This window comes from Spermophilus citellus (genome assembly GCF_964194105.1).
Source record: "Spermophilus citellus genome assembly, chromosome: 14".
NCBI classification, from domain to species: Eukaryota; Metazoa; Chordata; class Mammalia; order Rodentia; family Sciuridae; genus Spermophilus; species Spermophilus citellus.
Genome location: NC_138194.1, coordinates 95,871,366 through 95,899,031, shown reverse-complemented (window position 1 = coordinate 95,899,031; position 27,666 = coordinate 95,871,366). Strand labels below are relative to the sequence as shown.

Here is a 27,666-nt window from a genome sequence, read left to right as displayed (position 1 = left end):
GGGAGAAAGAATGGAGAGGTGAACCTAGAAATGAAGTGTAGTGTATTTGGAGCTCTGTGGTTGAGTGCACATATGTTTATAATTGCTGTATCTTCTTAGTGAATGGATGGTTTATCAATATATAATGATTCCTTTGTCTCTGGTTGCAATTTTTGTCTTTGTGTCTATTTTAGAGAATGATGTTACTCTAGCCACCTCAATTCTATTTCAGTTACTCTCTGCATGGAATAGAATTTTCTATATTCGCTACCAAACTATTTATGTCTTTGGATCTAAAGCAAGTCTCTCATAGGCAGAGCCTAGTTAGCTCGCACTTTTCATCCATTCTGCCACAATGTGATCTGACCTGGGCAAGCCTGGTTTGCCTTCCTAAACTACTGGGACATTCTCCTCTCATGCATGAGAAGGCTACAGCTGTGTTTAAACAGGGGTTGGCACAATCAGATACCTCTGCTCAGAAAAGTGACACAGAAAGACCCACGCTGATCCACTGGAAGTAGAGTGGACAACGCCTCCTCCTGTGCTCTTTTCTGTTGACCTGCCATATTCCTTGCCTCTTTCCAGCCACAAGGGTGAAATGGCTCTAAAGGTCCTCCTCTGGGACACTCAGGAGCCTGCCACAGATTAGCTCAACTCTGTGTTACTTTGCTGACTCTGAAATTCAACCTCTCACCAACCGGTCTCTATTTACCTCCCATGTTCCTCAAGTTGTGAGTTTGTAACTTTTAAGAGAGGATTAAGAGATTAGAATGATCTCTAAAATTTTCCATGAACTTTTTCTCAGAGCCTGGCATCTGATGACATAGTTTACAGCTGCTATGCACCTCAGGTAAATAGGCACACAACATATCTGGGCAGAGAACATGGACAAATGTTAAATAAGCAAAATGTAGGTCAGCTCTCTAAAGAGGAAGCAAATACCTCATTTTGTTTACTTTCTCTAAATGACCCTGGTGTGCTGTCTTTCACATTTGGACCTGAGGTTGGTGGGATCCAATAGAAAGGCACAGATTGCAAGCAGCTGAAACAACACAATGGTAGTAATGTCCATAACTGATTCTTTCTTTTCCCCAAAGACAAAGCAGAGAGCAGCACAGTGGAGATGTACCAGGCTGGGAGCCAGGAGACCAGGGTTTCACTCTAGCTCTGCAAAGAACCGTTTTGTGGCCACTAGCAAATCTCTCAGACCTCGGAGCACAAGTTTCCTTTTTAAAAGATGAAGGAGAAAAGAACAAGTCTTTCTTAAAGTCCCTCAAAATTTCGAGTAAATGGAAGTTCACAAGGAGCTTTGGTTAATGGATGTTCCTGGGGAGCCTGGCATGAGCCAAGTCAGGGAAAGAAGATTGAAAAGTGACTTTAGCTCATTCCTAGTCCTAGGGGATGGCAACTCCTCAGTCCTTTCCTGCTTCTGTAACAGACATCGCTAATGGATAACAGCACTTCCCCAGCTAAGTTGGCAGCGATCTAAATTCTTTTCAACACAGCTCTCTATTCTGGGAGCCTTAGTTAATCCATACCAGTGGGTTTGCAAGATAAAAATGATTTCTCAGCCCTCATCTGAGTGACTCAAACATTCTTTTGGGGAGGTGATTTATAGAAATCCCTGTTGGCCATTTGTATGGCTTTTTTTGAGAAATGTCTATTAAAAAATATAGCCCATTTAATTTTTTTTTTGCTGTTGAGTTTTTTTGGGTTCCTTATATATTAAAGAATTATGAATATTGCTCTTTATCAGATGTATATTTTGCAAATATTTTCTCCCATTCTGTTGGCTGTCTCTTTACTCTGTTAATTGTTTCCTTTTCTGTGCAGAAGCTTTTCAATTTGATGTAATCCCATCTGTCTACTTTTGGTTTGGGTACAGATGGAATACTATTCAACCCTAAAAAGCATGCAATACTAGCCTTGATGACAGCATGGACAGACCTGGGAGACATTCTATTGAGTGAAACATCTCACAAACATGTGCCACTAAAAACAAGCAATGGAAGAAATCCCTGGCACATAGCGGGTGATACACTGGGAGGCATTTGGGTTGGGGACCAATAGCATCCTCATGTGCTCCTAGGTCATTCTCTGCTGGTTGGGGTTGTGCTGTCTTCTCCTGGGCCAGGATCAGTGGTGGTGCCTCGGGTCAGGACAGGCGTGGCTACCTAAGATGTCAGCAACACTTGCTTTGATAGAAAATTCAGTCTGCCTTCTCCTGGCTGGGGAGAATGTCCCATGTGGGCCCATGTCAAGGCAGACAGGCAAGGAGCCTAAGAAGCAGGTCCACAGGGCAGCCGTTGCCTACTCCTTCAGTCTGTAGGAGCTCAGGTGGGCTACAGGTACCAGGACAGCACTCAGAAACAACAGCAGCCAGAGCAGGAATATCAGGTGTATCTGGGAACTCCTGGGAATCCAATGGAGCTCCCCCTCACCTGGGAGTCCAGAGAGGAAGGAGAGGAGGGAGGCCACGGTCCTCTGCCAGCTGACCTGGGAGTATCCAGGCTGCCCCCACACAGACTCTGACCAAACTGCCTCCAATGCAGATACTTGGGGACACCCCGTTGCCAACTCCCAGCACAGGGACCTTCTCTCCCTTGGTGACCCTGCCCTGCTGCCTGAAATGGTGATGCAAATAAAAGATGGCAGTGGGGCTGGGGTCGTGGCTCTTCAGTAGTCAGTAGAGTGCTCACCTACTGCGTGAGGCACTGGGTTCGATCCTTAGCACCACATAAAAACAAAGGTATCGTGTCCGCCTTGAAAGAATAAACAAACATATATATATATATATATATATATATATATATATATATATATATATATATATAAAGGTGGCCGTGCCCTGCCTCTCAGTGCTGCTCTCAATGCTGGGCTCTTGTTTTTGTCATGGTGTGAATGCAGCCTGTGAGGGGCACATCACAGTTCACTGTCTCTTCCCAGCAGGCCCTGCTTTGTTGCCTGCAGAAGATGACTGGCATGGCTGAGGAGAGGGCAGTGGGAATATCCAGATGCCCCTGTGGTTCCTTGTTCACCTGTATGTCTATAGAAGCTGCCTGCACCTTCCTTCTTTGCCTGCTGCTGGACAGAGATCTGGCATGGAGGGGCTTGGGCAGGATGCACAGGGTCTCATCAGGAGTCCCTGCACCTTGCACCTCTGAACCATGTGCAGGAATAAAGGCCTCCTGGTAGCAGTTCCCCCAGCCCTCCTCTGCCTTTTCCTGGTTGGGAGATGGCAGAGTTTGAGGAGAGCATGGATCAGGAGGTGTCTGATTTAAGGGTGTGTCCAAGACCACTTACCCTGACTGGCATCAGTTGCAAAGACAGCCAGGAACAAGGGCAGCCAGTGGCTCCCCTCGGGAGTGTGGACCACAAACCCTGCAGGGCCTGCAGGTCACAGGAAGAAGTGAGGGAGAAGACTGAGGAGGGGGAGTGAAGGGAAGAGAGGAAGGGGGAAGGAAAGCGGGAGTGGGAGAGGAAAGGATGTCAGGGGAGGGAGAGCAACGGAGGGCAGTGGAGAAATGGCCAAGGATGTAGAGAGGCAACCAAAGCGACAGAGGGCAAAAGGAGAGCTGGTGAGGCTCAGAAGGGAGCGCCAAGACTGGAGGAGAAGTGGGGGGCACAGCTAGCCATCTAGTGGCTCTTTAGTGTCCAGAGACCCAGCTGGCTTCTGTTGGTACACAGACATGTGCTCCATCTGAAATTGAGCTCCTATTTTAAGGACATATTGAATTTTGCAAAAAACAAACAAACAAACAAACAAACAAAAACAAAGGAGGTTTTCTCCTTCTCGGGATAGGGGGCTTCCTTGGTGACTGGAGCTTTATAAATGGATGGTTCTCTCATCTCAGCAGAGCCCGAGGTTACTGGAAAGGTGCAGAACCCGCAGAGCTCTGCCTGGTGGTTGCTGCCCCCTGCTGGCTGAAGTCTTGTTCTGTAGCTCCCTGGTACATGATTGAAATCTCTTTGGTGGTTGGTGAAGTCTGAATTATCCAAGCATCAGGTTATTAAAGCTTGGTGTTGTTGCAACTTCTGCCCTGAAATTTCCTCTGAGCTTTAGACTTAGATTTTGATCAGCCTGATGGAGACTTCCACCTGGATCTCAGACTCAGCAGGTCCACAGGTTGTTGCTTGTCTTTGCTACTGTGCTGGCCATTGCCCATCCTCTGACATCTTTGAACAGTGGTCCTTCACACTTTCCCCAGCCCTGAGGCCTTCCTGATGGCCCCCTGTTTGGCCTTCACATCCCTTTAGTCACAAATCTCACTGAGAACATCAGGAGGCTTCTCTGTGGGACTGCTGTTATCTCTCCACCTAAGCCTTCCTCGTCTCTGGTCAGCCTGCAACAACAGCCTTGTGACCAGTCCTTCAGAGAACTTTTTGCAGATACGTGTAGATGCAGATGTGGACACACTCTAGTCTCCTGTTTTCTCTAAGTGGTACATTAGAGATGTTCTGTGAGTGCCTGAAAGATGAATAGTACCAAACTCAATATATGCTATTTTTTTTTCCTATGCATACTCCATACCTGTGGTCAAGTTTAAGATCTAAATTAGGTACAGTAAGAGATTAAAAGCAATACTTAATAATAGAACAATTAGAATACTATACTGTGAAAAAATTACTTAGAACTTATAAATTGCTTATTGTTGGAATTTTGCAGTGAATATTTTCAGACCACAGCTGACCGTGAGTAACTGAAACCACACAAAGCAAAACCTCAGATGGGGGGGACTTACTATATATAGACACTTTATCCAGAGAGGTAGCTAGATATTAAAGATGTCTTGCAGAGAAAAATGCAAACTCTTTACTTGGCCCAAAAACTCTAGTATTCTGCCTGTCTCTCCAGGCCCTCCCTATATCCTTGTCCTTAATTCCAACGAGAGGGCAGTTGCTGACCTCCGTTGCTGCTTCAGCCCTTTCCCTAAGCACTTGTTGGTTCTAATTAAGTGCCAGCTCTGAGCTAGTCACTGGACTAGGGAGAAGAGCCGGCAGTCTCTGCTCTCCAGGAGCCGGCAGTCTCTGCTCTCCAGACCAAGCAAGTAAATGCAGCTGTGCCATGGCATGAATCACCATGCTCTATAAACCTGGATACCCCTGGCACAGATTTCCATTCCACAGTGTGTTCATTTTCTGTCACTGCCTAACAAATTGCCACTACTTGCTGGCTGGTAACAACACACATGTCTTTATCTCAGAACTTCTATGTGTCAGGAGTCCATTTGTGACTTAACTGCATCCTGTGCTCAGGGTCCCACAACGCAGCAATCAGCATGTGGTCTGGGCTGATCCTTTCTGGACCTTGTGACCATCCTCCAGGCTCTCATGATGGCTGGCCCTTGCAGTTGCAGACAGTCACATGTTCATGCTGGTCAGCAGCTGGGGGTGCTCTTGGGTCCCAGAAGCCCCCACAGCTCCTTTTCTCAAGCCCTCAGAGGTCCTTCATGATGTAGCACCTCATGGCCAGCGAGAGTCCCTGGCTCCTGTCTGTGAAACAGTCTTGTACCCTGTGCAACAGTCACGGGCGCAACTATCTCTACACTTTCACCATGTAACAAAACCCAAGTAGAGGAGTGACTTCCTCCGCCATTGCCATGCTGTTGTCAGGAGTGAGCTACTTGCACCAAGCGGGAGGGACGGCTATGCAAAGGCGCAAGTCCTGGAATCAGCTGAAAGTGTGCACACCATGCATGCTTCTTGTAGAATCTCCCCCATATTGACACGCACATCAAGTACATGGGGTGGCAAGAGTCTCAGAGTCTGGCTAAGGCTCCTACTTCTGCTAAACAAGATCACTTTGGGACACAATTGTCCCTTTCACCCACACACTGACTCAGCCAAGGACTCCAGCTCCATGTTCAGTGCCAACTGAGGACAAAGCCTAGTGGTTGCTGGCTTACATCACAGGACCCAGAACTTAAACTTTTAGAAAATCTTGTTCTGAAAAATCCTTCAGCATGTTAATGGTCATATCTGCCCTGGGAGGTTGTTGTAAGGGTGATGAGCTGATACATGCAAAATGGCAGGTGGAAGGTGCTCACCAAAGGACAGTAATGGGAGTTGTCCCTCATCATCACCATCATCACTATCACCACCATCACCATCATCATCACCACTATCATCATCACCATTATCATCACCATCATCACCATCATCACCACCATCACTACCATCACCTAAGAAGAAGGTTTGGGGTTCAGGATAGGCAGATTCCAGGATGGATTAGAGTCACAAATTTCAAGTAAAATGGCCAGACATAGAAGTTTGGAAATCTCAGGTTCCTAGGAAGAGCTGGAAACATAAATATTCAGGTCTGAAGATTAGCAAGTTTAATGACTGAAACATGTGACTGGGATCACCAAGGACCAGCCAGGATTTGGGTCCCAGCCAAAGCCAGGGGCAGGTATTTTCATGCTTCCTGTTATCAAGTTTCTTGCTTTTATAGCATGAGGCAGTCTTCTGCTTCTCCGGATTGTGAGCTCCTGAAAGCAGATCCAGCTCATTCATCAGCGAATTCCAGCTGTGCTCCCAATCTCTGCCATATACAGATTCAAGGAATAAATGAGCAAACCGAGAAGCATGGGTAGAACTAGCCATGGACAGGACAGAGAGCAGATCGTCTGGAGTAGGAGCACTTGGAGTATGTGAGACGCCATCAGGCTTCACCCCAGGGTCCTAGCTTGTCCATTCTCTGTCAGATACCCCAGGAACCAGGAACTGACTGTGGAGCCAGACTAGTCCACATCTGGAGGAGGAAAGGCCATTTTTATTTGCTGAAGCAACAAAGCATTCTCTGACTCTGTCTCAGGGGTTTGCTTTAGTCTGAGGTGAGAGCAAGGACCAGATGACCTCTGTAGGAATTTTAAGGGACCAGCTTTGAGCAGCCCTCAGTGTGCTAATTCCTATTCTTTCCAGCATTTCAAACACAAGTCGAAAACCCCCTGCCCCTCACCAATTGAAAGAGGTTTTCTACAGCCATTGACTGTAAAAAGGAATAGTACTCAAACATGAGGACACAGTCTTCTCTGAATTTATCTTTGAAAAGAGTGTTTTCTTCATACAAGGAAGAATTTCCATATATTTTAAGATCAGAGCCGTATATATACTGGACGTGCTAACTTATTCATGTTCTTGTTGATTTAAAAAAAACAGCGATAATTTTTGGTCTTTTGGGATTCTGCAGCCCCCCACTGCTGGGAGGGCTGGTTTGACTTCTAAGTGACTGATTCTGCTAGCTAGCAGTCAAGTGAACACATGCACCTTGTTGAACCGTACTTCATCTAGCTTTCTCTAACTAGGACAAGAATTCCTATCTGTCCCACAGATTTCTCTGGGGATTAGGTGGGATAATGGAGAGAGCACAGAACGCTGTCCAGTGGGGCTGTGCCTTCATCCCGGCTGACTTCTTTCCCCATCTCCCTTCACAGCACACCACGACTAAATGTTCCTTCCTCTCCTTCCTCCCTCTAGGTTCCTGATTGTCCTAGGGTGCTTGATTCTGGCTGTGCTGACCACCTTCAAGGAGTACGAAACTGTCTCCGGAGACTGGCTCCTGCTGCTGGTGAGATGGCCAGCACCCCTACTTTGTTCTGGGGTGGAGCCCTCTGGTTGGACTTCCACAGTGATGAGGAGGATGCTGCCCCTGGTACAGGTCTGCCTGACTGGCTGTATCTCCCAGGTCCTCAGCCATGTCCAGGCCTGAGAACAAAAACATGCTTTCCTCACTTAATGAGGCCGCCATGAGCCCACATGTGTTCCTGATAAAGATTGGCCATTCCAGATTAGAGATAAGAGCAGATGAGTCAAAGCCAAGGCCATTACATGTTCTAAGTTCTATAATACAACTTCCCATTACTATAAAGGTAACAGAAAGGCATGCTCCACCCTACACTGGCCTCTGCTTTGGTTTCTCAAAATGTAATTTGAGAATTATATGAAATACTTGGGGGTGGTACCTGGCTTAAAATCTGGCTTAGCCATCATTGGCCACAGTTAGCAACAAGAGGGGCCAGACACTGGGCAGGATTAGTAGACTGTTTCTTTGAGATGGCTTTCTTCAACCAGCTTCACTTTTTAAAGGTTTTTAATATGTTCAAAAGGACTTTTTTTTTTTTTAAATGATTCTTTGCAAAAAGAAACATGGGGGGAAAAAAACCAGGGACGAGCCAGGGACAGTTAGCACATCTGAATGAAGAAGGAAACCCTCCAAAGATGATGGAGGGGACCAACCCTTGTCTCCTTCCCCACCCCCAGCCACTGCCACCACAAAGCACAGCAGGGGTGGCAGAAACCCAGCTCTCCAGATCTGCAGAGCAGAACACACTGGCCCAGACACCTATCCCCAGCCACCCAGCCCTCTCCATATGCTCTTCCATGTAGGAAACATTCGCTATTTTCGTCTTTGGAGCCGAGTTTGCTTTGAGAATCTGGGCCGCCGGATGTTGCTGTCGGTACAAAGGCTGGAGGGGACGACTGAAGTTTGCCAGGAAGCCCCTGTGCATGCTGGGTAAGCCCTGATCCCCAAGTCCAGGGCTTGACTGGACTCAGGCCCCTTTTTTGTGCTTTACGTCTCCAAGGATATTTTAAGCAACAATTCTGGGAGTGAGTGCAGCACAGTGGAGGCCAGCCCAGCCGCTGACCTGCCTCCATGCCCAGAATAGCATCAACCTGCCTGTGCTGAAGTTCCACCTTCCAGGGCTGCTCCTCCTGTCAACTGGACAGGGCAGTGATGAGTTGGAGTGGGGGACTCCTGTTGTTGTGGAGGAGCCAGCAGGTTGACAGGTGTTGAGCATCCCCGGTCCCTAGACTGCAGGCAGCCCTCCTGCTATGACAATGAAAATTGCCTGGACCTTCCGGACTGTCTGGGTGGAATGGGGAGGGACACCATTGCTGGCTGAGAATGTGCAGGACCACCTTATCCCCACCTCACAGAGGGAACAGGCTCACAGATCCCAGGCATGTTCCAGTCTCACAGGTGGTAAGCATCAGATTCCATCTCAACAAGACTAGAAGACTCTAGCATCTGCTTGCCCTCCCCACCACCATGTTGCTTGTGTCTGGATCCAAATGCTGCTTCTGAGAGGCCTTGTCACTAGGATCCTTCCTACTGGGTGCACTATTTTTATATTGGAGCAGCTCAATGACCTTTGTTTTCATCTGAAAATGCTGCTAGGAGCCGCGTCATGATACGGCAAAATCCCCCTGTATAAAGCCAGGAGTGGTAGAGCTTCCTGTCCCTGGGGTAGGGTGGGGGCTAAAGAGACAGCATCATTGGGGGTTAGCAATGGAAGGGACTCCAAGGAATCCACCCAGAGGCCCTCAGGCCCCTGCAGCAGCCTTGAAGTAGTCCCCCAAACCCTGCTTGCCCATCCCAGTGACAAGGTGCTCCTCACCTATCAGAGCTTTCACCCCCTCTTAGCTCCTCTGACTTTGTCCAGTTATTTGGGTCCAGCCTCCTATGCTGCTCCTGTCCCTCAGTCTTGTCCCATCCAGGACAGGTGTGCTGAGTGACCCTGGCAGCACTGGACACTGGTGTTCTCAGTCTCATAGTCTGTGACATCTTCTGAGCATGTGGCTCCTTCCCCACCTCCTCTTCGAACAGTGACTTCAGGACTGTACCCAAACCCCCAGGCACCATGGCCGCCCAGAGAAGAGCTGGCTGTTCCTTTGCCCTAGGGGCCAGATCTCTCCTGCTGCATGCAGGGTCTTCTCAGCCACTCGCCTTATGCCGACCTGCTGCTGAGGAAAGTTTGGTTGTTTTTTCTTGTTTTGTTTTGTTTTGCAGAATTTTGAGCATAAGTAGGTGTGTCTGTGTGTGAGCACAGTTTTGGAGGCTCTTTAGCTACTCTGCTTTCTGTATTTTTTTCTTCTCCCTCTTTGCCCTCTTTCCATATCTCCTCCCACTTGCCTTCCCTTCTTCCGTCTCTTCTTCCTTCTGCGTCTTCTGTGAGTGCAGCAGAGTTTAGCTGACTCTCCTCTGTGCAGTGACTGGCAGTGCTGGCTGGAGTCCTGCATGTCTGCATTGTGTGGTGGGCAGCTTTGTGACCATGCTCAAATTCAAATTCCTGCCAAGTTCAAGATACCCTGGCACAGGGAACCCAGAAACTTCCAGAACAGGTGACTTCCCATGCAGCTATCTCCACTGCCTTGAGGTGGGCTGCACACACAGGGATCCAGGCCACCCTGCCCGCTCCATCTCCATGGAGACACACGGCTGGGCCTCAGCACTATTGTCCTTGCTGGCCTCTTTTCCACCTGACTCATCTCAGCTACTTCCACAATGTGGCCCTGGTAGCAAATGTTGCTTTTCTCTGTGTGCTTGACAAGAGTGTGGTTATGTCTAGGGACATGGTGGCCTTCATAATCAAGGAAGCCTCAGAGCTGGTCACTTTGGGTGTAGATACTCCTTCTGGGTCAGATATTCCCTCCTCACCAAGCATCACAGACTGCAGCATTTACTGCAGGTGTGGGTTTTGTTTTTCTTTCTTTCTTTTTTTTTAAATTTGTTTTTTACTGGTGCATCATAATTGTACATTGTAGTGGGATTCTTTTTTTTTTTTTTACATTTCTTCTCAGAAAGAGCTTTCTTTTTTAATTTATTTTAATTAGTTACACATGACAGTACAATGATCTTAACATATCATACATTTGAATCAGATGGGATATATTTCTCATTTTTCTGAGTATACAGGTTGCAGAATTACATTGGTCATGTAGTGGGATTCTTAATGCCATATTCGTACATGCACATAACATAACTTATTTTGTTTTTCTTTGAATACTATAAGTGGATTTTTTGTGCAGGTAAACTGAGAAGCCTAACCAGTTATGCAGACGTATCAGAACCCAGATGCTTGCCCTCTCAGTTTTCCCAGATGACAGGTGTGTCTAGGGGTTCCCTGGATACAGTAAAAAAGTGCATCAGATTTGAATTGAGAATTGATCATGTCACAAACTGAGACCAGAACATATAAACTTGTAGAGGTATGAAAGAGTGCAGTGTACTCAGCAAACCATGCATGCTTCCAGAAGATTCTCAGGAGCCAGCAGCTTAAGGAGCTCAGACTTCAGTGGACAAGCATTTCTTTGAGTGTGTTCCTTGAAATCCTGTGTGTTCCTTGAATGCTCTTGTGAAAAATAGCTCTGTAGTCAAAATCCTTTGGGAGTTTTTCTTCCTGCACTAAGTTTTCTACCAGATCATGTTTCATGAAAACCACTCTTAAATCAAAGTTAAAAAAAGAAAGGAAATGACTCCTCTCAACACCGTCACTATTGGATTCATGCATGGAGTATGGCAAGACCACTGCTACTGGCCATTTCATCTATAAATAGGGTAGGATCCTCAGTAGAACCATTGAAAAGTCTGGGAAGGAGGCTGTGAATGGGAAAGAGCGCCTGCAAGTGTGCCTGGGTTGTAGAGAAGCTGAAAGCTGAGCATGAGTGTGGTACCACCATTGGCATCTCCCTGTGGAAACTGAAGAGCAGCTAGGTAACTGTCATCGATACCCCAGGACACGGAGCCCATCAAAGACCAGGTTGCAAGCACATCTTGGGCTGACAGTGCTGTCCAGGTTGTTGCTTATGGAGTAGGTGAATTTGAAGCTCGAATCTCCAAGAGTGGGCTGACCTGCGATCAAGCTCGTCTGGCTTGCACACCAGGTGAGAAAGAACGAACTGTTGGTGTTAGCAAAATGGTTTCCAATAGCCACCTGCAGCCAGAAGAGAGGTGAGGAAATTGCTAAGGAGGCCACACCTACCTTAAGAAAACTGGCTACAAGCTGACACACAGTGGCACTCATGCCCATTTCTGGTTGGAATGGTGATGTCTTCCTGGAGCACAGTGAACGGATGGAAAGCCACCCATAAAGGTGGCAAAGCTAGTGGAACCCCACTGGGGGGAAGTTCTGGATTACATCCACCAGCAGCAACTCATCCAACTGAGGAGCCCTTGCCCCCACCCTCCAGAATGTCTACTAGATTGGTGGGATTAGCACTGTCCCAGGGGCCTGGGCAGAGACTGGTGTTCTCAAACCCAGCATGGTAGTCCCCTTTCTCCTATCAGTGTCACAACTGAAATAAAGTGTGTTGAATGACCATGAAGCTTTGAGGGAAGCTCCTCCTGGGACCAGGGTGGGCTTCAGCGTCAAGTACGTGTCTGTCACACATTTGTCACGGCAATGTTGCTGGTGATAGCAAAGATGACCCACCAGTGGAAGCAGTTGTCTTCACTGCCCAGATGATTATCCCAAGCCATCCAGGACACATCAGCACTGGCTGTGTCCTGCCCTGGGCTGCCAGACAACCCTCTGCTTGCAAGTTTGCTGAGCTGAAAGAGAAGGTTGGTCACTGTTCTGGAAAGAAGCTGGAAGATGGTCCTAAATTCTTAAAATCTCAGAATGACACCATCAATAAGCTCATGCATGTTGAGAGTGTCTCTGATTATCCTCTTATAAGTTATGTTTGCTGTTCTAGTCACAAGGCAGCTGCTGAAGTGGCATCAGAGAAGGCTACCGGAAGTGGCGATGTCACCAAGTCTGCCCAGAAAGCTCAGAAGTTCGAATATCTGCAGCACCTCAGGCTTGATCAGAGGTCCCAGAACTGTGTGTCTCAGTTGGTCATTTAAGCTTCTTAGTAGAAGATTGGTTAAAACAACGCAAAACTTTCAAAGGAAAGGAGGATATTTGCAGACGATTGGGGTTTTGTGTATGTGTGGCAGTTTTAAGGTATTAGTTTTTTTAACATCAGTACTTGTAAGAGGAAACAACTTGACGAAACATCTGTCACAGAATTTTGAGACCCATTAAACTTATCACCAAGCTTACTGGGGAAAAGCACCTTTTGGAAAGGCTGAGCTTCGTTTGTATAGTTAAAATCCCACAGTGCATATTAGCGTACTAAAGACCCTGAGAATCCTTCAGTAACAACTTGACTTCCAAAGAGTCTTTCCCAAATGTACTTGACCATGAGGCCCCCTTAGCTTGCCAACCCTCTGCAGGATGGTGGGGAGATTGTTGGTGGGAGTGTTGGGTGTCCCTGAAGGAAATAGAGAGGGATCAGGCCCCTGTCTTTTGTGCTGGACTGTCTGATTCCAGGAGCTAGGGGCCTTTTTACAAGTGCTTCGTCCCCTTGGCCCACCTCTAATTCTGGCAAGGCCTGTGGTGGACATTTCCATGATACAAACATCTGCCCCCTGGGTGGGCCTCAATTTCCACAATATACCCTGAAACACCGGGAGATCAGTGGACTAATGCAGCTCAGAAGTGTGCAGGTGCTGACAAACCCCGGGGGTTGACCCTTCACCAGCAGGGACAGAGTCAAAGGACTAATGTGCCAGCTTCCCACTGTCCAGATGGATGAAGTTGCAAGGTGCTCTTCCTACAGCTCCAAGGACCCAGCAGGGACCCTGATAGTACCCCCCACTTGTACATTTCTCCTTCCCCCATCTCCCTCTCCTATCACTGAGGCTTCCTGGGATCATCTCCCAACAGATTACTTGCACCCAAGTTCCTGTCTCAGGGATATTTTGGGGGAGCAGTGGCTGAGCTTCAGGCTTCACCTCAGTAGCCTGAGTGTCCCTGATCCCCTCTTCTCCCCAGTTCACCTGAGAGTGAGTTTCAACTGCCACCCTGCAGGCCTTGGTAAGTCACCGCTCCGGGATCTAGAACAGTGTGGCAGGCCTGTTTCCAATCCCGACTCGACTAGTCTAGCAGTGTGGTCTTGGGCCGGCTCATGCACGGGGCATCTGCTTGATCATGCATCACAGAATACTATTTTCCATGTGTGCTTGAAGGCCAGACTGAATGCAGCAGCTCTGAGCCCAGCCCTGTGGGGCACATGTGCATCTGCCCCAGCAGGCAGCATCAGGAGATGGCTGTGCCTTTACCCCACCTTCCTTCCCTGTTCTCTGCCACTCTCGCTGTCCTCTTCCCTAGACATCTTCGTGCTGATCGCCTCTGTGCCGGTGGTTGCTGTGGGAAACCAGGGCAATGTCCTGGCCACCTCCCTGCGAAGCCTGCGCTTCCTGCAGATCCTGCGCATGCTGCGGATGGACCGAAGGGGTGGCACCTGGAAGCTCCTGGGCTCGGCCATCTGCGCCCACAGCAAAGTAAGTGCCAGAGAGAAGCCACAGGATTCCATGGGCTTCTCACCCACCTCTGCCTTTCCACGACATCCTCTCCCTTAGAGTGTTCTCAGGGTCGGGTCCTTCTGCCACCGTGGATGATGATGACCGGGAGCACCAGGGATATGTGCAGATGTGGTCCAGAGAAGCAGGGAGACCTGGGCTTAGCTCTCAGCTCCTCCATTGGCTTCACGACTCACCCCCCTTTGGCCCTCAGTTTCCTCATTTCTAATGCTTGTGCTCCAGACGTTCGAGAAGGAGAGATGAACTCACACAGGGCAGATGTGGTGGGAGGGAAAGGTCGGAAGTCACACAGGATGGTCTGGAAACCAAGTCTACCTGTGGGACTTGGGGGATGTTTTTGTAACCATTTTAGGTCTTGGGTCCTGCATTTATAAAGCAGGAATGATAATTCCCCATGTGGTTGATGTGAGGATGACGTGAATCAACAGGAGGAGCATTTAAAACATACCCAGCCAGAGAAGTCATGCAGCTTCTCTCACTACATAAAGCCCAAAGCACAGTGCCCATAACACAGTGTTGGACATGGACTAGCCACCCCATGAGCCTGGCCCTCTCGTTCCCCCATTTCACCAGTGAGGAAGCAGATGCAGAAAAAAGAAGCAACTTGCTCAAGGATCACACAGTGGGACACAATCCCAGATAGTGCCTTTCCTGAGCCATATCCAAGAATTGACTGCTGTCTCTGGTGAGCTCACATCTCTGAGAGGCCAGAAAATGGGCGGGGTGGACTCAGTGTGGTCTCCTTCCAGAGTGCCACGTGCCTAGGCTTCCAAGCTGCTCAGGCTTGGAAGCCAAGCAATTCTCTGGCTTCATGGCAATCCCTGGGTGTTCTTCCTATCGTTAACCCAAGCCCCAGAACCACTCTGCTTTAATCTGGCTGCTGAGCTGACCCTGGGGGAATGAGAGAAAGCCTCTGTCTCAGCTAGTGCAGGAGAGAGCAGAGGGAGGGACCCTAGGACACGCATTCTTTAAGGACATAAATTCAAAGCCTCCTCCTTCACTGAATCTTTTGTGCCAACCATAGTGGGCACCCCTTTCCAAGGGACCCTACAGTCTCCCAGTCAGTAATCACATGCAGATAAATCACATGAACCCAAATCCCTGTCTTAGGTTGTGTTTCTGGGAAACTGGTCCTGAGGCAGTGAACCTGGGCAATTCAATACTAAAGGAACTCAGAGCTTTTCTTACATCACCATGACCAAGCTGCCTCCAACTTCAAGACTCCACAACACACAGCTCCTGGGTCCTACATCTCAGATATGCACCCAGATACACTGGGGCATGGTTTCCCACGAGATGGTATCTTATAGTAGACCAAATACAAGCTTAGAGCAAATACAACTGGGTCCCTTGTTGAATGAAGCATCATTATGCAACAAACAACTGTTTGCACTGTGTTAAATAAAAATGTAAAACACGGGACTCTCCACCTTAGAACGCCATTTCTTGCCATAAGTGTTTTTTATTCCCTGTCTGTGCCACCTCTGTCCATAAGAGTTGGTGAGGTGACAGTTTTCTTTACAGATTTTTCTGTCTTCCTCCTGACCTGCCAGTTTATCTTTCTCAGAGGACATGTTCACTCCACCCTCCTGGGCTCAGTCATAACCTAGTACCCATGGGGCCCATTTGATTGACAGTTCTGGTGGAAATTGGTGATAAAAATTTCTGGCTTGGGGTCCTGGCCCTGCTTTCCTTAAGACTAGGATAGATGCCCAGCGTCTGCTGACTATTTACCGTGTGATTACCAGCAACCTTGGATGTTTGTGATATGATTCCTGAAGAAGGTGAGCCCACCCTGAAGCCAGACCCCTCCTCTAAAGCAGGATCTCCTTCCCGGGGTGGGCAAAGGCTCTGGAGTGGAGCTGCCTGCTCACAGACCTTGGTTTACCAAGCTCTTCCCATGCCCCAAAGTGTGTGTTGTGAGTACTGGTGAAGGCCTGGGCTGTCAGAGCAGAGAGGAAGCTCTTTCTAAGGGGATAAGAACATGCCAATCTGGTTTCCTCATCCATCCGTTAGCTCTGGGCTTGACTCCTCTGGACACTCAGAGATGAAAGGTGGGAGGACTATGTTCCACAGGTCAAAACCTTTAAAGGTGATGCTCTCACTAGTTAGGATAGGCCAGGACGTGTTCCCAGAACAAATAAGTCCTGAGGTCACTGTTGTCCAGCAAAAGACACCTACATCTTGTTTTTTCAGTGTCTGCCATACATTGGGTAGATCTGATCTATCGTGAGAATGAAGCCTTGAGAAACTGAGGCAGGGGGGAAAGGTCTGGTGCATTCTGCATAATGATTAATAATAATAAGATAATTAATAATAATAAGAAGGGACTTGCCCCCTTCAATTCCCCACATTGGCTGGACACCAGTCCTTACTCCCAGCCTGACTGCGGGGAGCCTCGGCACGTGGAAGGAATGGTTCTGCCACAAAGCTGCTGGCAAAAATTGTGTCAAGTCAGGATTGCCTCAAATAGTGTTGTAAATGGCTGCAAAGCACAGAATGGGGACCCATTTCACTCCTCATTGGCAGCCATTGTACCATCTCTTAATATCCTGCACCTCCAGCTTATCTGAGCCCCCGTGAGCAGACAGCTGTTTCTTTAGTCAGGCGCAGATGAAACTTCTGACTTGCATTTGGGAGCCAGGGAGTAAGAAAACACATAAACACCAGAACTGCATTCTACAAGGCAAGAGGCCACGTTCAGACAGCTCCCAAGGAGGCAGCGTCCACCTAACCCTTGCCTTCTAGAACTCCCATCAGGAGTTCACTGCCGGGCTGACCCCCATCCCCTCTTGCTCTCGGCTGAGCTCAGGGGGTGCAGTGAGCAGTGATGCTCCAGAGAGCGTGCTGCGCATCAGAGATGCAGGCTGCTGAGGGTACAGTGGAGGGGGAAGGAGCTCCAGCTGGGGGAGCAAGCCTCCCAGAACATTTCATGGTGGAGGTGACAGGCGTTGAAGATGATGTGAGGCTTGTCATTTGGCCCCACCTCCGGGGTGGGGGTGGGGAGGTCAGGCAGCAGAAAGCAGCTAACGTGGGAGGACATCAAGAGGGTGACTTGCCCTGACTCAGCAGAAGTAGGCTTCCCTCCAGACTGCATTTGCCAGTCACCTTGGCCTTCCTCCCATCCAGCCTCCCATGTTAAGCCTTGGCCTTGGGAGGGGATGAGAGAAATAAAGGAGGCTGAAGCTGGAGGAGCACTCAGGACGGTCTCCAGTGCGGTGCTGGTCTCCTCCACCTCTCTGTGCTGTTTTCTCTGTCACTCAACATTTCCCTTCAAACCAATTGACTCCTTGTCTCCTTCCCCATTTACCTGGTCTGTCATGTGACAAGAACCGTGATGCCAGGCCTGGGGACCCTCGCGGGTCACGAGTTTATATATTATTTATGCTCATTTTTCATATGTTCTAAATCAATGCAGAACTACTTCACATAAAATCCACTTGTCTGGATTTACCAGTGGTACACATGTCACTGTCAGGGTCCCTATGGTCCAGTATCTTCAAGTTAAAAGTGAGAATTCTAAAGTTAGGCAGTGGGGGATATTTGCCCAGGGTCACCTGGTAACTGGGTGGCAGGTCTGTTCAGAGGGCTGTCCACTGTGCCACACTAGCTCTTCCTGGCCACAGATTTCCTCACAGTATTGAGATTTATGCTGGTTTTGTCAGTCCTGCATGGAATTCAGTCCTGAGCCTTCTCTCTGAAGGAGTGGCCAGTCCGTCCTGCCCTCTCACTGTCCCATGAGCCATGATATCAAGGTGACTATGAACAGAAGTCGTCCTCTCCTACTGGAACCACACACCCATTCCATTAATGAATGATGGGAATGATGTCCATATTCCTGATCTCCTTCTACAGTGATGGGAAGTGAAGGTCAGAGCAGGTGAATGACTGGTTTTCCCAGTCAGGGAGCTGATAAATCCATAACTCCAGTGTGTCTGGCTCAAATGTTCATCCAAGGACTTTCTAATGGCTACTTCCCTCGTCCGTTGTGACTCTTGCAGGAACTCATCACCGCCTGGTACATCGGCTTCCTGACCCTCATCCTGTCTTCATTTCTTGTCTACCTGGTTGAGAAGGATGTGCCAGAAGTGGACGCGCAAGGAGAGGAGATGAAGGAGGAGTTTGAGACCTATGCAGATGCCCTCTGGTGGGGTCTGGTGAGTGACCCCCTTGAAGACCAGCCCAGTGGGGCTTGACTGGTAGAGGCAGAGAGACCGAGGGCATGGCATTGGCCCCCACAGTTAGGCAGCTACACGCTATGGTGGGAGGTGAGAGCCAGGCCCCCTCCACCTCTCTCGCCACACTCCGAGGACTTCCCTGCAGTATTTATAAGAAGCCAGGGTGGTGTGGAGACCCCGTGGGTCACATTCTAGGGACACTGGGGGACTCACTCCTCCTTACAGCAGCCTGAAGGAGATGCCAGGCCTGGGGACCCTCGTGGGTCACGTCTCTAAGTAGGCCCGGAGTTCCCTTCTCCTCAGAGCAGCCTGGGGGAGACGCCATTGTCTGGACCCTCCTGGTTCACGTCTCTAGGGACGCCCGGGGCTCCCTTCTCCTCAGAGTGGCCTGAGGGAGACGCCTGGTGTGGGGACGCTTGTGGGTTGTGTCTCTAGGGACTCCCGGGGTTCCCTTCTCCTCAGAGCAGCCTCAGCGGACTCTTGGCTTAGGGCCTTTAGTAAGCCACGTCTCTAGGGATGCCAGGGGGCTCCTCCTTAGAGCAGCCTGAGGGAGACGCCTGGTGTGGGGACCCTCTGAGCCACGTCTCTAGGGATGCCAGGGGGCTCCCTTCTCTTCAGAGTGGCCTGAGGGAGACGCCTGGTGTGGGGACCTTCTGAGCCACGTCTCTAGGGATGCCAGGGGGCTCCTCCTTAGAGCAGCCTGAGGGAGACGCCTGGTGTGGGGACCCTCTGAGCCACGTCTCTAGGGATGCCAGGGGGCTCCCTTCTCTTCACAGTGGCCTGGGGGAGAAGCCTGGTGTGGGGACCCCCGTGGGTCATGTTTCTAGGGATTCCCAGGGCTCCCTTCTCAGAGTGGCCTGGGGGAGATGCCAGTGTGGGGACCCTCCTGGGTCACGTCTCTAGGGACACTTGGGGTTCCCTTCTCAGAGCAGCCTGAGGGAGAAGATGCCCTGGCATGACGATCTCCTGAGTCATGTCTCTAGGGATGCTGGGGTTTCCCTTTGCAGAGCAGCCTGAGGGAGATGCCATGCTTGGGGACCCTTGTGGGTCATGTCTCCAGTGAAGGGTTCCCTTCTCCTCAGAGCAACCCGAGGGCGATGTTTCACTTAGGGACCCTCCTCGGTTGTTTCTCTAATGAAGCCTGGAGTTCCCTTCTCAGAGCAGCCTGGGGCAGATGCCTAGCTTGAGGACCCATCTGGGTCACATCTCTGGGGACACTCAGAGCTCCCTTTTCCTCAAAGCAACCTGAGGGAGAAGCCCAGCTTGGGAACCCTCCTGGGTCACATCTCTAGGGACACCTGGAGGTCCTTTCTCAGAGGAGCCTCAGGCAGATGCCTTTCTTAGGGACCCTGTGGGTCATGTCTCTAGGGATGCCTGGAGTTCCCTTCTCCTCAGAGTAGCTGGGGGAGATGCCTGGCGTGGGGAACTTCATGGGTCATATTTCTATAAGAAGCCAGGGTGCATGACAGTCTGATCACACGGCCACCTGGGACCTCACCTTATGAGTGTCAGGTTGGTGGTATTAGCCAGGCCAGGCATGTGCAAACAGACACATGGCAGATACACACAAGAGCACCCAGACCTGAAGACATGCATGGAGATGCACAGCCCCAAGCCACCAAGATATTAGAGCTGGCATTTATCGAAGTCCTGTTTCAGATTTTCACTCCAGGTAGATTGCATTTACTAATGAACTTTAAGCTTGAACTCCTATTATTAACTCCTTTTGAAAAAATGGGGAGATTGAAGCATAAAAAGATTAAGTGACAAATTTAAGGTCCCTCAGCCACTAGAGAGTTGAACTTGAAATCATATGAGGCATTGGACTCCAGCAGCCATGTGTTGCCTGCTCTGTATCCTTCTCCACCTGCAGATACATGTACATGCATTCATATAAACACACCTGGAATATACCACACACGAAGAACAGACACATGCACACATATACACACTGAGTGCAAATATACTCACAAATATACTCACAAATACAGATCACTTACCTGGCTTTGTATAAACTCACACATTCACAGATCCGTAGGCCCCTCAGTATCCACCGGTTCCAAACTCCCTGACCCCCTTGAGCATATCAAAATCTACAGAGGCTTAATACTGTGATATAGATATGCACACAACCTTTACACATTTTCCTGTGTACTTAAATCACATCTAGATGACTTACAACATCTCATACAATGTCAGTATTGAGTAAATAGCTATTAGTATTTCTTATTTGTCTTATTTTATGCTGTATTGTTATTTTTATTGTTTTATTTTCCAAACATTATTGATCTACAGTTGTTGAATCCAAGGATGTGGAATTGTGGATACAGAGGGCCACCTGTATATGTAGAATACACACACACACACACACACACACACACAGACACACTTGTTTGAAATTATTGAAATATCTGCTGACTGCTTGATAGGAAAGCCCTACCTTCAAAACAGGGTGTGGTCTCAAGACTTTCATATAAGTTACTCAGTACTGGTGCCTTTTCTTGCATGGGAACCTTGTTATAAATGGGAGTGGGCAGAGCTGGGACTTGGGCAGAGCTCAGCTCGCATGTCACTGAGTTCCCCTTCCTAGGGAGTCCATGTCTGAACTCTTCTCTCTTCAGATCACACTGGCCACTATTGGCTATGGAGACAAAACTCCCAAAACGTGGGAAGGCCGTCTGATTGCTGCCACCTTTTCCTTAATTGGTGTCTCCTTCTTTGCCCTTCCAGCGGTAAGTATCTTGGACTTGGGATAGGCAGGACCACTCACTGTCTGGTCCCAGCTCAAATCCCAGCCCAGTTCCCAACCTTTTGCACCCGAAATTCCAAGCCCTGTTGGTTCACTGGCTACTCCTGTAAGCATGGTTGTCCACTCCCCTTCCATAGCCCGTGCCACTTCCCTTTGCCAAGAGTGAGTGATCCCTCCAAACATCCACTCCTCTTCCAAGACCCAGTTTCAATGCTGCCTTCTTGGCTGGGCTAGCTGGTTCCTCTTAGGGCATACCTCCATGCTGGGCTTGCACATTACCACACCTGTCTCTCTAGAGGATGGTGATGCCTGGGGGCTGACATTCTGTCTTTCAAACCTGTATCCCAGAGCCTCGCACTGGGGAGGTTTTTCATGCATGTGAACTCCCTTCCTATGCTAGACAGCTTTTCATTGCTGTAGTCAAAATACCGGACAAGGACACTTTCAATGGGGACAGGTTATTTTGGTTCATGGTTTCAGAGGTTTAGTCCATAGTGGGCCAACTTCATTCCTCTGGGCCCAAGATGGGGCAGAACATCATGGTGGAAGGGTGTGTGTTGGGGAGTGGGGACATTGCTCTCTCCAGAAGCAGAGAGAGAGAGAGTAAAAGGAGAAGGAACCACAGGGAAGATGCACCCTTCCTGGGCACACCCCACTGACCCACCTCCTTCAGCCACACCCCACCTGCCTTTAGTTACCACCCAGGCAGACTGTCCAAACTAGGACGAACTGATTACATCACAGCTTTCACAATCTGATCATTTCACATCTGATATTCCTGCATTAACACAGGAGCTTTGGGGGTTACCTCATATCCAAGCCATAACACTTCCTTATATAAAAATCCATTCCCCTCAAGAGGAAGTCTTGGTAGGTGATAGAATAACATCTCCAATCCCACATCCAGTGTGTCCTAAATCATGCCAAATGCTTTACCTATATCAACTCACTTGATCTTCATGACAACACTAGGAGTTTGATACTGTATTCATCTCCAATTTCCAGATGACAAAAGTAAGGCTTAATTAGGATACTAATATTCCTGGGTTGTGGAGACAAGAATCCCAAACCTGGCCAGTCCTGAAGCCCAGCTCTTAATCATGAAGCTTGGAAAGAACTTTCTCAGATAACAATCTCTCTGTGGCCCCCTTCACCCTCCATTCTTTTGGTGGTGAAGTTCTTCTCCATCACCTGGTTCTTTCTCTCACTTTGCCTATTTTTTCCTAGGCTGTTTGACCTTGAGTATCTGACCTTCCTGCATCTTAGTCTTCTTCTTGGTGAATCAGGCAAAACAGAGCAGGGAACTTAGGTGCATGGCACCTAAGTTCTCTTTTATTTTGAAATGTATATGATTCTATCCACTAAATCCACATGCACATCTGACCTGGAAGTCAAAACAGATCACAGTTCTGAGAAATTAAGGCTACAGTACATGTCTCTAGGGACAATTCAAGCAGCTAGAATATTTTAAAAATTCCACTAACATTTCCTGGGTCTCCAATCTGTGCCAGACCCTTTTCTAGACAGTTCCTATATGTCATCTCACTTTTGTCTTAACACAATCATCAGGTGGGTACTATGACCCAAATACCCTGTGGAAGAAACTGAGATGCAGGACGGATAAGAGGCTTGACCAGGTCTCATAGCTGGACAGCGGCAGTGAGTATAGAAGCCAGGCCCTCCTAACCTCTGACCTTAATCAAGCTCCCAGCTCTCTCAAGGGGAAGAATGGTGTCTTTCCCCCTCCTCCGCTTCATGCAATGATGTTATTGTGGAGTCATTAAGCCCTACAATACCTGCTACCCTGGCAGTAGGCCTGAGATACCAGGAGAGTCTTGGGGCCTGACTATGGGCCCTACTCTTTCTGCAGGGCATCCTGGGGTCAGGGTTGGCCCTCAAGGTACAGGAGCAGCACCGTCAGAAGCACTTTGAGAAAAGGAGGAAGCCAGCTGCTGAGCTCATCCAGGTCTGTCTACCTGAGAATGAACTGGAATGGTGACCCGGAACATACACTGTGTGTGTGTGTGTGTGTGTGTGTGTGTGTGTGTGTGTGTGTGTGTATGTGTGTGAGATAGAGAGAGAGAGAGAGAGAGAGAGCGCACACACAGACATGCAGCCACACATACACACAGGAGTGGGCCTGCTTGCATATGCTCGCTGTGGGTGGCTATGGGCATTGCCATGGATATCCATTTGACCTGTCTATACCTGTTCTGAAGGTGACAGTCTAGTACCTCCTATCCAAATTCTAAACGAACCATGTAGATGCGGGACTCTTTTGAAACCATCAGCCATTTTACTGATAATGTTGGAGTAGAAAATTTGGCTTAGACCTCTGAGCCCACTAGGCCTGCTTCTCATTCCAGGTTTCACCTTGGGACCCAAAAGGAAGAGTCAATAGCCTATAGTCAAGTACTTAGCCAGTGAACCACAAGGACTGTGGGCCCTCACATCTGCCAAAGAGAGAGAGGGCCCATAAGCCAAGAGAGAAAGTGATTCCTTACATGTGCAAACTATTGAGCCACTGCACCTGTGTATGACCCCTGCCCGCTTGTCACCAGCAATCCCCTCACCAGAGGCTGGGCTTGAGAGAGACATTAGCAGAGGTTAGAAAGGCAGAAACCCTCCTCTTAGACTTCAGGGGGAGTCCTGCTTCATGCTGATGTGGGCTGTGGGGAGCGTGGCAGTGCAGTGAGAAGGACAAAGGGGTGTCCCAGCTGTGGCCATCTAAGTGCTCAGGACCTGGATGCCCACTTTGGATTTGTGCCAGGTTGTAGTGGTTGTCTCTGTGGGTCTCTGGGGCTGACCCAGCATGGTACATGATGGCATCCTACAGACTGTAGTTCTGAGGTGGGTCCCAACTTCCAAGTCTGGTGCATTATCCCTGAAACCCCAAGCCATCAGAGCATCCCAGGGGCAAACCTCATGTCCCAGGCTCTCTGCCTTGCACCCTGAAGTGGCCACAAAAGACAGTTTGTTTTCCTATCTATTTGACTGAGAAGATTCCTGGAACCTTCTGGAAAGTGTAGTTCCTCTTTATTCCCATTCATCTCTCCCCATACCCCTACCCACCAAGACACCAGTTACAACTCTGAGAAAGTCAAGGAAGTTTTTTTCCCGGAGGGGTTATAGAAAGCTGAGAACCTCAGTTTCTCTGAAAGTCAGTTCTATGCAAATTCAAACCTAAGGGCTTTGTAGTGTCATAATGTAGTGGGACTGTGTGTGACAGTTTCAGTGATACTTTCATTCCTGCCCCTCTGTTCTCCTCCCCAGGCTGCCTGGAGGTATTATGCTACCAACCCAAACAGGATTGACCTTGTGGCAACGTGGAGATTTTATGAATCAGTCGTCTCTTTTCCATTCTTCAGGCAAGTGACCACTTATCTGAGTGCTTAGGCCATGGTTGACTATCCCTCCAGTGGTCTATTTGTGTTATGGCCCCTACAGTTTCCTGGAGGACATCTGCTAGGGCAAAGGGGCTTCCCATCATGGGCTGCACATTAGCATCAACTGGGAGCAGGACACACTCAGGGTATTAAAATCAGAATCTTCAGGACTATGCTTGGGTATCCATGTTTCCAAAAGCTCCCCAGGTGACTCCAGTGTGCCGCCAGAGGTTAGCAGCTGGACAGTGTGAAGTGGCTGATAGGGAAAGTTCCTATCTATGTATGAGCAGAGGACAGGATTGAGAAAGTGAAAGCCTGCACCCACAGCTGCCTTGGCAATGCTGAGTGTCCTCCTTAGAATGCACACCACCCTGGACTGTGGAAAAGGGAAGGTGAAAGAGGACAAAAGAGTCCTCTGGAAACTCAATGATGCTGTTTTGTGTTCTCAAGGTTGAAAAGAAGAAAAAATAGACTTTTCCTATGGCCAGCATGTAGGAAGAGGGAAATTACTGTGCATTGATGTCCACTGTGTTCCAGGTTTCCAAGTGCTTATTTGACTTAATCCTCACGGGTACCCTAGGAGATAAGTCGGGGGTTCTCAAACGTTAAGGTGTATTAGAGTGGAGGAGCATTTTGGAAATGCAGACCCAGCTTCAGTGATACTGATGGAGGACTGGGGGAAAACCACATGGAACAGGAGCCTAGGAGATCCACACATGGCCACATGCATACGCACATAGTGCACACCTGGAGACGGGCTGAGTGTCAGCAAGATCTACTTGCAGATAAGCCAGCTGAGGCTCTGAACTTCAGACACTGACTAATGTTAAAATCTAGAGGTTTCCGAAGCCCATGGCCTTTTATCTCCCTGGGCTTCTGAAGGAGACTGCTCCTTCCCACGTTTCAGGTACTGGAGTTCTGAGCTCATGCCTTGAAGTCTGTGAGTAGAAAGTTGACTCCTAGAACCCTTGACTTGGAAGGAAACCTAGATGAGCTTGTTCCTGGGGTTTATTGTTATAGAAAATACAGAAAATTATGGCACTGGAAAGAGACACATGGCACTTGGAGATGCAGGAGAGTAGGTTCAGCAAAATCTTTCCCAAAGGCTGAGCACAGCCCTTTGTTTTTGGTATCTTTTATACAGTACAATCTTCTGGATTTCAAGAGTTTCTCATGCAAGTAGCCTTGATTTCCTTTCCCTCTTTCCAGGCAGCTCTGGTTCTGGCCACAGCTGCTGAGCAAGCATGATTACAGAAGCAGAAACAAGCGGGTTGCAGTTATTAACAAAGATAAAAAGAAAAATCTTAGGAAGGATTTGCCACTTCATTAAGACACTCTCAAACATGTTTTCCCCATGGGTCTGACATTTTAGGGCCATAGTATAAGCCAGTAGTGGACGAGTGACTCGCTCAGTGGCCAGTCTCTGAAGGCTGCTTCAGTTTATCTTTCTACTCTCAAAACCAGACCATGGTCAAGATTTAAGAAAAGACAAGGAATTTGGGTTCTATTGACTCATTTCCCTGCATAGAACCTTTCAGTGAGTAAACATGACAAAAAGATGAAAATGAAAATCGAAAATTTTACATGAACTTCAGATCCTGCAAGACCAGACCCTGCTAACTTCTCCCTTGCAATCCTGTCATGTCTCTCTTCCTCAAGAGATTCCCGGGGCATGAGCACCTTTCCACTCAGGGCATCCAATCCACCAATATATTTGAGTGCTATGTGCTAAGCACTGGGCCAGACCAGGGAGGGTCCTCAATGACTTGCGAGTGAATCTAATTTTAATACTGAAGGCAGCAAGAAGCCCTAGGAGCCAGAGAATGACACCATCTGATCTGTTTCAGAAAGAAGACAGAGGGTGATTCCACAGGCTCAAGATCGAAGGAGATCAGCTAGCAAATGACTGTGGGGTTCAGGGTCAGGGCAATGAGGGCCCAAGGTAAAAGCAGTAAGAAGGGAGAGGAGAGGAAGGATCTGAAAAAGAATAAGCAAGAGGGACCAATGCCTGCGGAAGGGTTGGGGAGGTGAGAGGTACCTTCAGTACGAGTCTTCAGGGAATAATGATGTACTTGGGCTTACTCACTGGGTTCCCTGACTTGTTCTTAGACTTAGTCACTCAGAATATAACCTATACAGTTCCTTTTGTTTCTGAAATTCTATTATTCCTGTAATCTTAATTTAGAGCTTAGGTAGCATAAATCAGGCTCCCTAGAACAGACAGGTGGCTGACTTCCCCCTAAGTGTGACCTTGAACTCAAAAACAAGAACCTGTGCAACCACATTGGGTGCAGAACCAAGAGGATTTTCATTTTCTATGCATCCCAAGGCCTTGGCAATGGTCTTTTTCTTTGGGGTTAATTTATTATAAATAAGGCTTTGTCCTAGCTGTCAGAGACTTGGAGGACTACATTGTGCCGCAGACAGCTACTGTGATATGGGAATGGCTTTTAAACTAAGAGAGAACATTTCTTTTTTCTCTCAAGGACGAAAGTATAGAGTCACTAGAGAAATTCACTAACAAGGCAGTCCCTTGGGGAAACAATGTCCCTGAGTTTCAGCCTACTTCATGTTAATGGCGAGGAGTAGCTGACAATACACTGACATGTCCTCACCTACCTCCTGGAGGATTCTTTTGCCATATGCTTAATTTTTTAAATAACAATTTTATTGAGATACATTTCACAGTCCATGAGAGGATTTCACCTACCACAAAAGGTATCCTATTAAAGTAGACAATGTGGTAGCTTTCGGTATATTTGTGATGTTAGGCACTGACCACCACTATATAACTCCAGAAAATTTTCCTTACCCCAGAAAGAAACTCTATATCCATTATCAGTTATTCCTTGTTCCTTCTTTCTTCCCAACACTGCAACCACTAATCTGCTTCTGTCTCTCTTCTGCCTATTCTGAACATTTCATGTAGTAACAAAATCATATTATACATTGCCTTTTGTGTATGTTTTCTTTCACTAACATGGTGGCTTCAGGTTCCATCCATGCTGCAGTGCTTATCAGAACTTTGTTCCTTACTGTGAGTTGAATAATATCCAGTGACATACACCACATTATGCTTACCCATTCATCACTTGACAGAATTCAGTGTTGTTTCTAGATTTTAGATAATAGGAGGACCACAGCTGTGAATATTCAGATCCATGTCATTTTATGGTCACCTTTTCAATTACTTTGAGTATGTACTTGTGAGTAGAAATGGTAGCT

At 48.2% G+C, this 27,666-nt stretch overlaps 1 protein-coding gene across 1 annotated transcript in view; it reads left to right on the top strand.

The window, feature by feature from the left end:
• The window catches only part of KCNQ3 (potassium voltage-gated channel subfamily Q member 3), a gene marked incomplete at its 3' end in the record, with an annotated part of 315,551 nt that overhangs the window by 266,176 nt on the left and 21,709 nt on the right, over positions 1 to 27,666 (top strand). The window contains exons 2-8 of the mRNA XM_081266634.1: positions 7,456 to 7,546; positions 8,365 to 8,491; positions 13,917 to 14,089; positions 18,130 to 18,285; positions 20,928 to 21,038; positions 22,926 to 23,021; positions 24,329 to 24,423. Of these exons, the coding sequence (XP_081122760.1) occupies positions 7,456 to 7,546; positions 8,365 to 8,491; positions 13,917 to 14,089; positions 18,130 to 18,285; positions 20,928 to 21,038; positions 22,926 to 23,021; positions 24,329 to 24,423 (849 nt within the window). The remainder of the gene's footprint in view (positions 1 to 7,455; positions 7,547 to 8,364; positions 8,492 to 13,916; positions 14,090 to 18,129; positions 18,286 to 20,927; positions 21,039 to 22,925; positions 23,022 to 24,328; positions 24,424 to 27,666) is intronic.